The 11,465-nt window shown below is 37.2% G+C and overlaps 1 protein-coding gene across 2 annotated transcripts; it reads left to right on the top strand.

Moving 5' to 3' along the window:
* Positions 1-789: 789 nt before the first annotated feature.
* Positions 790-10,964, top strand: LOC109013880 (U-box domain-containing protein 4-like). Of its 2 annotated transcripts, none has more exons than XM_018996115.2 (6): positions 790-970; positions 3,227-3,423; positions 6,874-7,154; positions 8,183-8,299; positions 8,473-10,533; positions 10,612-10,964. In XM_018996115.2, exons 3-6 carry the CDS (start codon positions 6,879-6,881, stop codon positions 10,669-10,671), a joined length of 2,514 nt encoding a protein of 837 aa, XP_018851660.1. In that variant the 5' UTR covers positions 790-970; positions 3,227-3,423; positions 6,874-6,878; the 3' UTR covers positions 10,672-10,964. The 2 variants fall into 2 exon arrangements, with proteins under 2 accessions (XP_018851660.1, XP_018851663.1); XM_018996118.2 differs by having other exon boundaries at positions 3,211-3,423.
* Positions 10,965-11,465: the final 501 nt, after the last annotated feature.

The following is an 11,465-nucleotide window of genomic DNA, read 5'->3' as shown; positions in this document are numbered from 1 at the left end:
AAAAATAATATTCTAATAATATTTTATTCAATTTATCTAAAATAATCTCATCTCACTATCCAAACGAGCCTTTAAAAATCCGGACTTTCTATTCCCTTTTCCAAAAAAAAAAAAAAAATCGTAAAATTAATAGCAATAAGACTTCAGTGTGACAATATGCTTAATTGAAAAAAAATTCCTGATCAAGATTTTGTTTGGGAATATTTAAGAAATTTGCTTAATTTTTAGTGGGTAGAGAATATTTAAGAAATTTGCTTAATTTTTAGTGGGTAGAGATTCTTGCTTATTGATAAAAAAAAAAAAAAAAAATAGTGGGTCGAGATTAATCTTAGAAATTCAAAAGGTACTATTCAATTGCGTTAGAAAGTCATGAAAATATATTATTCATATGAGACAAGACTAGGCTTTTACAATTATATATTTATTTAAAAATATATAAATATATAGTATGTATGTATAGAAAAATAGGTAAAAAAAAAAAAAAACGTATTTATCCAAGTCGTGGAAAGCGTAACGGGTCTAACGACCCCCCGTTCCAATCCCCACCAATAAAAGAAAAAGAAAAAATTGGGTAAACGGCCTCTCTGGCGGCTACCTAATGAAAATGAAAATACCCGAAATACCCAGTCAAATGTCAATCCGCGAGCTTGATTTTTTATTAAATACGTAATGACGAGAATGCCCCACTGCACCCCTAAAATGATGAGATTTATCATCTCATCATCATCATTATTAATATTATTGTATAAAATCATTTTTTTTATTCTTTTTACAAAAAATAAAGTAAGAGTCAGAAAGAAAGAATAAAAAAACCAGCTGAGAATTGGCGAAATCTGTGCTTTCCAGAAGAAAGAGAGAGATAGAAAGAGAAAGAGAGGGATTGAAGGAACGAACGAACGAACGAACGAACTAACAAATACAGCTCTCCTCTTCGGTTCCTCTCAGTTAACGCTATATTCGCTGTATCCAGGTCAGCCATTTTTCCCTTTTCTACCTCCTCGGCTTGATCCGCCTAGGGTTTTTATTTTTCTCGTTTAAATTTACCTGCTTCTGAAACCCTTGGTACCCTGCATTTGGGGCTCCCAATTTTATCAAAACTCTTTTGTTTTCTGTTTGAAGCATGTTTCAAGACTGCTTATGCAAAATTTGAATTTCTTGTGATGTATTGCGAAGGTTTTTGTTCTTCTTTTCCATTTAATTGGTATATTATGTACGCTTGTGTGCATAGCTCGATTTTATCTTCTCAATTGCTGTGATTTATTTTAAATTTTCTGTTGTAGCTAATGCGATCTGTGTTGATATCTGGGCTTTTTAATATTGGGGATTATGTTAATGATCGGTTATACAGTGTAATTAGTTTGATTGGGTCTTCGTATTAGTGTTTGTATCTCCAAGCTTATACTAATTGAGAGGGAAGGGACCAGAGATTTGGTTTTGAAACTGGAAAGTTAAGATGGGTATTCAAATAACTATCTTGGATATGGCTCTATGCCATGTTCATTCTCATTTTTCAGTTGTATTTTTGCATTTGGTAGCACTTTCCTGCTTTGAGGAGACAGATTGTTGCAATTGGGGTTCAAAATGTCAGAAGTAAGCTCTGACCTTGTAGAATAGAACTTTTATTCTTGATAGCTTGGTTTGTGCTTGCTAGAAGCTTGCGGAATTTTACTTATATAAAAAAAAAAAAAAAAAATTTCAAAGTTTTGAGAATTCAATTGGAGTGAGGGCACTCTTGTGAGAGATGGGTTAAAACATGTTAGCCCTCTTATGATGATATCTTTTATCATACCAAGTTTAATAATTTATGAAATTTTTTTTACAAGTACGTCAAATATTATATTCTGGCACTTAAGTTAGGTGAGAGGGCTTTATGTGAACACTTAAGGAATGGTTGATTATGGCTTTATAAAAAATTTAGCAAGAACCCTCATGAATTTTGTGCCATTTCCTTTATTTGTTTTTCAGTTCAAACTATTTAACACGAGTTGAAGTAAATTACTGAAGCATTAGAGTTATGAGGTCTCGCTTAGAGAAGAATATCTTATTGGTGACTAATAATGATAATGGAAATTCACACATCCTATTATAGGGTTCATTAAGTCTATAAACCGTTTTTCTTTTGATAAGTTCAGTAGCTCTATAAGTTGCCTTGCTCTATGGTTCCTAATTAGAAGACACGCAGTACCTTCCTGCAAAAATGGGAGTAAGTAGTTAGGTGAATATTTACAATAGAAATATAGATGAATTACAAGGAATTCCTACTTATTAAAATCAGATAATGATGGTGGACTTGAATTTTAAGATGTTAACATATAGGATACACCAACCAAAATTCATTTTAGATCCCTAGAACTCCTGGGCTTGAGTGCAGACCCAAGACTGCTGGAAGAAAATTCTTAGGTATTGGGATGAGACAGGTACTTTGGGGAAGCAGCAGGATGATTAGGAACTTTTTGTATTGCGTCATTTTCCTCCACTTGCATTTTCCTTTTTTATGATAAGTAATAAGAATTTCATTAAAAAGCACAAAAGGTGGAATCCAACTACACAGAATGTATGGGAGAGAGACACCTATCTATAAAGAGAAAGGGATACAAGAAAATAATCTAAACTGAGCCCATTAAAGTCTATAGAAGCTGTCCAAAGGAGGAGAGTATTGATAAAGAAAGTCTTGAGCTCCTCCATTGTCCGCTCAAGGTCCTTAAAACTTCTATCATTCTCTTTCCTCCAAATACACCATATGAAGCAAGTAGGAACCATTTTCCACACTGTTGCTTTTGTCCTAGCCAGATGCTCCCTTCTCTATTCCCTCATATGTAAATAATTCTTTGAGTGAGGGAGTGTGTAGTTTATGCATCATCAAATAGTTTCCTAGCTCTTGGATTGAGAAACTTTTGACTAATACCCAAATCTAAAAGGAAGAATTTGCCACATTAGCTTTTTGCTAGCTCTTGGAGAAAATATAGCTGTTACCTTACCGTGATAGGTCACTGTTTTTTTTTCATCCACTTCTGTGTTGTATTTTTAGAAGATACAATAGAAAATTGCGAGCACTATATTTTTTATGAAACTGTTTATGTAGTCAGTTTCTTTATTGAGGTGGGTGGTTAATGTTTGCATGTACATATGTATATTCAAAGTTATAAGTTTAGCAATCAGTAAGTTACCTTCTGTTTTTCAGGTTCTAATACTGAGAAGTTTTATTCGAAGTCTTGTTTCTGTACAGGTTTTGCTAGCTGGATAACCTTGCTTCCCAAGATTCTTTATATGGATTTGATCTCTCATTGGTGTGAATGCAATGGTTTCTGTCTATGGTGCTTGAAAGCATAATCTTCATTTTCATGGATTGATATGACTTCCTAAGGATCAGTGGTGTGAGAAAGATTATTTTGGATTTGAAATTACTAGTTTGTGGTGAGAAAGGTAAATTCCTTCCCTTCTTTTTACTATTTGTGGCTATTATTAATTACTCAGATAGGTGGCTGGTAGATCAAGTTTTGTCATTATGTCATGCCTTGTTCTAAAATAACTTTGATAGTGTGTCAGGTTTAAAGGCCTGTTAAGTATTGATCACTCCCTTGGTCTTGGGGTATCACTCCTTTCAAGGTCCAAGGTTCAACACCTCATGGGTGCAAACAATCCTTTGGGGCCACACTCCTTGGTGAAAAGTCAGCGATTTAACCAGTTCCATGTAGAGAAACTTCCATGGGTGCGGTGCACGGGATTGGGGTTTACTCTGCAGGGGTGGGTCTGAATGGCCCTGCCTTGGAGAGGTTCCCCGACATTAAAAGAAAAAAAAAGTACTGATCAAAAAAGGCCCTGTTAAGTGTGTCATGCTATATTTGTAAAGATTCAATTTTTTTTTTTAAATAAGTAAGAAGAAGTTTTATTAGAAACGAATATATAGGCGAAACCCATGTACATAGGAAGTATACAAAAGAAAATACCTAAGTACATTCTAGGAAACAGAAAGTGACATCAGAAATCATGATCAGAAGATTCGTTAATCACTAAAGCAGAAAACCAAAACAGCAAATAGTGCACAAAGAAATTCCAAAGTTGCTCCAAAGTACACTCCTTATCGTTAAAACACCGCTCATTCCTTTCCATCCAAATACATCACATGAGACACAAAGGGACCATTTCCAATCTGCATCCGCTTGAGTGCAACCATGAAGCCCTTTCCAGCATGCTAGAAGATCTACCACTCTCAAAGGCATCACCCAAGCCAAGCCAGTTCGACAAAAAATGCCATCCCATAAAGCCCTTGCCACCTCACAATGCAAGAGTAGATGATCCACGGTTTCCCCATTCTTTTTACACATGTAACACCAATCCATAACAATAACACCCCGCTTCCTCAAATTATCCAATGTCAAGATTTTTCCAAGAGAGGCAGTCCAAGTGAAGAAAGCAACTTTGGAAGGCACGTGAGACCTCCAAATACACTTCCAAGGAAAAAGGAGGACTATTATGAGAAGTCGACAGCTTATAGTACGAATGAACAGAAAACTTTTTACCCCCCTTAGACTTCCACAACATCTTGTCCTCATCATTACCACCAAGCCTCAAAAAGTATAAAAAACTGTAAAAGGCTGAAACTTCGTCAATCTCCCAATCATGCACAGCTCTAGTTAAACAAATATTCCACTGGATTGAGCCATTAGAACGACAAAGCAAATCAGAAACTGCAGCATACCGATCAGATGCCAATCGAATGTAGCATGTCTCCGGAGGCTCATAGAGAGAGAGTATACAAAAGATTCAATTTTGTGTCGAGGTTGAATTATCATATCTTACTCTAGTACTTTTCATTGTTTCTTTAAATGAATCATCTTATGCATAATTTTAAATTTAAGGTTTTTTGGGTGAATGGTAAAAAAACCTGAACCCCATGTATCCCTTGTGAATCCATTCACTGGGTGAGCCATCACTTAAAGTTCAAGGAGTGTTGATAGTTTAGATCTTTCACGAAATTCCAAAACATGTTTCACTTTTGGCACAAATTTTCACTTTTTTCTTTTGTCAAAGCATGTGAAAGATTCAAATTTTCCCTGATTTATGTCAAAACTGCCCACAGCCAGATTGTCATTAATCAAGATCTGTTTTTCATCCAAGCTCATTTCAAGTGCTAAAAAGTAATCCTCTCATATCTCAACCTCAATAATGCATACACACAATGAGCTTTTAAATATTTACTCAAAAGTTTTTGTACAATTACAGACAAAAAAATCTCCACATACAGCCATTGAACTTTTGCAATTATGGCCATCGTCGTCAAGAATAGAGCAATAGAGAGTGCACTTGAATATTGGAATCCCCAAGAGCCTAAGAAAATTAGACAAACTTCTTTCGTAGCTTTCAAGATAGCAAGAAAATGGAATGGCAGCGGGGCAAGGCAGGGTTTTGCCCGGGAGATTTCTGCACTTGACATGGAATAGATTGTTGGGGTGTGATTCAGTGGATTTGAGTGTTTTAAAAATCTAATGAGATGCCGATCTGTCAGTTTCTTATTAGAGGGTGTAAAACAGTGGTTAACTCCCTGTCTGGATGGAATGCTCTCTGGTTTTTACCATGGATGATATGAAATTTGAAAGTCTATCATTTCCTGTTTCTTTATACTTTTGCTCATGATTTATAGTCTGTGGTGTCCGTCCGAATAGAAGATGCTCATGATTTATGTACAAAGCAGTCGCTGAATTATCAGCTTTGTTGGGCCGTAAGTTGTAGGTAGGGCTGCCTGGTGGCATAGAGATCAGTCCTTTCATGTCTTATGTGGTGATTTGGTTGGAAAGAGAACGTGAGGGCCTTGGATGGTGTGAATAATCCATGGGGGAATATAAAGTGTTTTTTTTTTTCTTTATCTGATGGGATCTTGGTCCACTTTTGTTTTGTCCCTTTGATGTCTTTCTTCGATTGTATAGATGTTCTTAACTTTAGATCTTTCACTTTTTTTTCATTTGTATACTTTCATTACAATTCGTTTATGACCCTTTTGATTTTTTTTAGAAATCTTATTACTGATAAAAAAAAAAAAAAAAGGAAGTTCCAATCAAAATAGCCTATAAGAATTATTATTTTAGTGCTTTTGGCCTTTAGACCAAATGGCATCCTCTCCCATAATAAACAAGGGGTGAATGGTTTTATTCCCATATAGGTGATGAGTTGGATATGCTAAAAGTTTACAATATGTACCATTCATATTGTGCCCGTTTGAGGGGATCCATTCACTTGTATTCAACAATTATTTGGTGTACTTAGACATAAACATCCCCTCCCAAAAAAATAATAATAATAATAATAATAAAAACAAACAAAAGCTTGCACCACTTCACACATAGAAATGCAGATATCCATTGATAACTCTTTTTCTTCAATCAGATGCCTAAAAAGCTGGCATAAGGCTAGCATAATGACTTAGAAGAATTCATGCTCTAAATAAATGAATCAACTAGTGCTACCTCGTTCCCAGCCCAGTGTCTTTTATTTCATTTTAGTGCATTAGAATTATACTTGAAGCTTGAGTTCTATAACCACATGCCTCAAGATCAAAGGCAATAGAGCATGCCTCATATTGTCATTTTTTTTCATTTTGTGCTCTACACATTAACTAAACTAGGAGCTTTTGTTTCAAATTGAGCAGAACTATTCTCTCTCTGTTTTGGCATGTCATGCTGACAGGTGAAGGTGAAAATCTATTGTTGGTTGGATGAAATATATGTACTGTGTACCAGTCAATTACTTTTATTTTCAATACCTCGAGAACTAGCTGTATATTTTTTGAATGGCGTTGTTGGGGTGTACAAATTTTACAAAAATTATGTGAAGCAACTGCTATTGTTTTGACTATTTCTGATTCTGTTATTGATGCAGGTGTGATGGAGATATCACTGTTAAAAGTCTTTCTTAATAACATCTCCTCATTTTTCCGTTTATCATCTTGTGACAATTTAAACTCTGAGCCAGTTCTGAAGTATTACCAAAAGGCTGAAGAGATATTGAAGTTGTTGAAGCCGGTACTTGATGTGATTGTTGATTCTGAAATAGCTTCTGATGAAGTGCTCATCAAGGCATTTGAAGAACTAAGTCGATCTGTTGAAGAATCGAGAGAGCTTTTTGAGAACTGGCAATCATTATCAAGCAAAGTTTATTTTGTAAGTTATTTTCCACTTCTAATGAAAGTTTATTTTGTAGTTTGTAAATTAGATATCATAGTGTCTTAATCACTAATTTAAAATAAAACAAAACTGACCATTGTATGGCTTATCCTATTCATATGATTTTTAGGCAATATTCTGGTTATTTTACACTCATTAGTATTTAATAAAAGGGTAGATGGAAATTCCGGCCTGGAACCCATGTAAGTTTTGTCCTTTAATTAATCATTTTCACTCTCTCTTTCTCTCCCTTTGTCGGTCCTGTTTTGTATGTTCTATAAAAGCACTGGGTGTTGGGATTTGATGATCTTAGCAGAGGGTGTAGTAAATGAGTTGGATAAAGTGAACTGATCGCTCAGAAAAGTTTCAGAAGTTCGTGGTAGTAATGGTGGTAAAGGTTGTACATGATAGTGGTGTGGCATTAACAAATTGCTGGAGGTAGCTACACTGGCAGAAGTAATGAGAGCAGTACTGCTATAGGCATTTTTGTTTGTGGTAATGATGCTGACGACAATAGTGATGGTGGTGAGAGTTGTGAAGTTGATTTGGCAGTGGTGGATGTTGTGTTGCCGCTAGTGTGCATATATGTGCAACAAAGAGAGGAAACAAGGAATGTAGCACGCATGCATGTATTCTTTTAGTTTATTAAACTTTGTCTATTAATCTTCCATTTCTTGAGGCCTCGTTAGCCGGATCTTCTGATGTATCTTTCTCTTAAGAGTGATTTTTGGGGATTGTAAAGGAATTTTACTTAACTTACTTGTTGGAAAAAAAAAGACTTTTACTTTACTGGAAAGGTTCTTTCGCAAGAGGGCAATATTTGAAATGGTGGGCATCTAGCTTCATACTTAATTCCACAGTATGATTAAACATCAGAGAAATAAAAATAGAAGGATCCATAAAATGTGCACTTATGATCTGTTTATGTTGGCATTGACTGCTTCACACAAAGTTATAATATAGATTTTTTGGGTGCTTTGGGGAAACAAAGTTTCTAACCATCTTTTCCTTTGCATGATGTCTAGATTCTGCAAATTGAACCGTTGATATCAAAGATTCGGACTTCTGGTCTCGACATTTTCCAGCTTCTGAAGGCTTCACTTGAACATCTCCCTGATGAATTGAGTTCAGCATCTCTTGAGGTAGCATATGAGGGGAAAAGAGACTTACATTTTACCTGCTTTTCATTCTGTTACAGATTAGAGCATATCCCTCTCTTTGTCTGGGTGACCCACTAGGTTACATTTCTAGAATCGGGAAGATGCATGAATTAAATTCTTTTATGATGTCTAATACTCATTATGTTTAATTGCAGCACTGTATTCAGAAAATTAAGCACAAGGGATATGAACAAACATCATCTGTCATTAAAGAAGCTATAAGAGATCAAGCGGAGGGTGTTGGACCTAGCTCAGAGATCCTGGTGAAAATTGCCGAGAGCCTGAGCTTGAGGTCAAACCAGGAGATTCTCATTGAGGCTGTAGCCCTTGAAAAATTGAAGGAAAATGCTGAACAAGCCGAAAAGACAGGGGAAGCTGAATATATTGATCAGATTATCAGTGTTGTTACTCGCATGCATGATCGCCTTATTATGATAAAGCAATCCCAGAGCTGTAGCCCGGTACAGATACCTGCTGATTTCTGCTGTCCTCTCTCCCTTGAGCTGATGACCGATCCTGTCATTGTGTCTTCAGGGCAAACCTATGAGCGGGCTTTCATAAAAAAATGGATTGATCTTGGTCTCACAGTCTGTCCTAAGACGCGGCAGACTCTTGCTCACCCCAATCTAATACCTAATTACACTGTAAAGGCACTAATTGCAAACTGGTGCGAGTCAAACAATGTGAAGCTGCCTGATCCCCTGAAATCTATGAGCTTAAACTCACCATTGTCCCTTCTCGGGAACACAGAGTCTGGTGCAACCAGGGAGTCACCTGTCTTTCCTCATTCCAGGGGCAACCAACCAATATCACTTGAGTCAAGTCCATCTATGGATTCTCCCAGTAAAAACTTGATCTCGTCCGGTGGAGGCCATCGAGAGGGAACTTCTCCTTTGCATCCTCGATCTTCATCAGAGGGTTCCTTCACTGGTGTAGTCGGGAATGGGCAGGATATGGAAATTGCAAGAATATCACTTACAAGTTCTGAAGACAGGTCTGCTAACTCAGACGAAAGGACTATGGATTCAGTTTGCCAACCCACTACTTCGTTATCTGGAGAACAATTTTCTAATTCTATTGGGACTGAGCAGTCATCTCAGAGCCATAATAGAACTGCCTCTGCCTCCAGCGTGCTTTCTGGTGCAAATTTTTCTCAAAGAACATCAGGAGATGTGGATGAGGCTTCACATATATCTGCCAATCTCACTGGCTATAGCAGTGATGCATCAGGAGAGATGAAACCAGAGCCACAAGCTGCCACCTTGACCTTAACACATAGAGAACCTGAGTTCCCTTCTAGATTGGAGACCAGGTCTCGAAGCCAAACAATCTGGCGTCGACCATCAGAGAGGTTTGGTCCAAGATTGTTATCCTCTCCTGTTTCTGAAACAAGAGCTGATCTTTCTGGCATTGAAACCCAAGTGCGGAAGCTGGTTGATGACTTGAAGAGCACTTCGCTTGATACTCAAAGAGAGGCAACTGCTGGGCTCCGGTTACTTGCCAAGCACAACATGGATAATCGGATTGTAATTGCTAGCTGTGGGGCCATTAGTATGTTGGTCGACTTGCTGTGCTCAACAGACACCAAGATTCAGGAAAATGCAGTTACAGCACTTCTTAACTTATCAATCAATGATAACAACAAAACTGCGATTGCTAATGCTAATGCAATTGAACCTCTGATTTATGTTCTTGAGAGAGGGAGTCCTGAGGCACGGGAGAACTCAGCTGCCACTCTATTTAGCCTGTCGGTGATTGAGGATAACAAGGTCAGGATTGGACGGTCTGGCGCAATCGCTCCTCTGGTTGATTTATTAGGGAACGGAACTCCTAGAGGGAAGAAAGATGCAGCGACAGCTTTGTTTAATTTGTCAATATTTCATGAAAACAAGGCCCGAATTGTGCAAGCTGGTGCTGTAAAGTACCTTGTGGAGTTGATGGATCCAGCGGCTGGAATGGTTGACAAGGCAGTAGCTGTTTTGGCAAATCTTGCAACAATTCCTGAGGGACGAACTGCGATTGGTCAGGAGGGCGGGATCCCTGTCCTGGTAGAGGTTGTTGAGTTGGGTTCTGCTAGAGGGAAGGAGAATGCAGCTGCTGCTCTTTTACATCTTTGTACAACTAGTAGTAGATTTCACAGTATGGTGCTCCAAGAAGGAGCTGTCCCACCACTGGTGGCATTGTCACAGTCAGGCACCCCTAGGGCCAAAGAAAAGGTATACAGCTGCTGATGATGTTGCTATTTCTTCCTTGCATATATAGACTAATTTAACTGAGTGTTTGGTTACTTGCAGGCACAAGCGCTTCTTAGCCACTTTAGAAACCACAGACATGGTAATGCCGGGAGGGGCTGATTTTGGAAGCACAGCCTTTGGTTTCGTGCTAAGGTTTTAAGTCAAGTTGTAAGGATAGTGTGTAAATCTGACGATGCAAATAATGCATATGAAGGTGTTGTTGCTTGGATTTTACTTGATTGTAGAGGGAAAGAAACAAAGAAAAAAAAAAAAAGGATTTATGAAGGATTTGATTGAGTCCTCATGTGAAGTACATCAACTTATGAATGTGGGAAGAAAATTTCGTACATGCGAGAGTCTATTTTCAGTGACGATTAATGGGCAATGACACACAACTTATCGGTTTTATTTAATTGTTATAGTGACCTCATTTGCATTGCATTTTTGCATGTTTGTTAGCTTTCTTTAGTGTTTGATCATCATATCGGTTTTTGGATCTCAAGAAAAGAAAGCGTTGAAATTACCTTCTTTTTTTAAATTTATATCTTAGATCTCAGGAGGACATGGCCCATGGGTGCTAATTACAATGAAAGCTACAAATTAAGGCTGAAAATAAGAAATGATATTTCCGTATACCAATTGCAAGCTGCGCGGCAACCAGCAATCATAATCTAATAATATATATATATATATATATATATTTTTTTTTTCTTTCTTTAGAGAAAAAGACGGAACCCAATTTTAAAGAAGAGCATATAATCTAATAATACTTCCCCTTTATTTGCAACTTATTCTTGCTTGCAATACTCTTGTAGGTGCTTAACGCGAATGTGAATCACTCGGGAATCCTATGGTTAGCATTTTTTTCTTTTGTAAGTGCAGCATCTTACTTTGGTAGTGCAGAATTCTCTCAG

Source organism: Juglans regia, chromosome 7 (genome assembly GCF_001411555.2).
Source record: "Juglans regia cultivar Chandler chromosome 7, Walnut 2.0, whole genome shotgun sequence".
Classification (NCBI taxonomy): Eukaryota; Viridiplantae; Streptophyta; class Magnoliopsida; order Fagales; family Juglandaceae; genus Juglans; species Juglans regia.
This window is presented reverse-complemented; position numbering and strand designations above follow the sequence as displayed.

Coding starts and splice junctions, on each gene's coding strand:
- LOC109013880 (XM_018996115.2), top strand. CDS start 6,879: ATGGAGATATCACTGTTAAAAGTCTTTCTTAATAACATCTCCTCATTT. Junction 8,300..8,472: donor TGAGTTCAGCATCTCTTGAG/GTAGCATATGAG, acceptor GTTTAATTGCAG/CACTGTATTCAGAAAATTAA. Junction 10,534..10,611: donor CCCCTAGGGCCAAAGAAAAG/GTATACAGCTGC, acceptor GGTTACTTGCAG/GCACAAGCGCTTCTTAGCCA.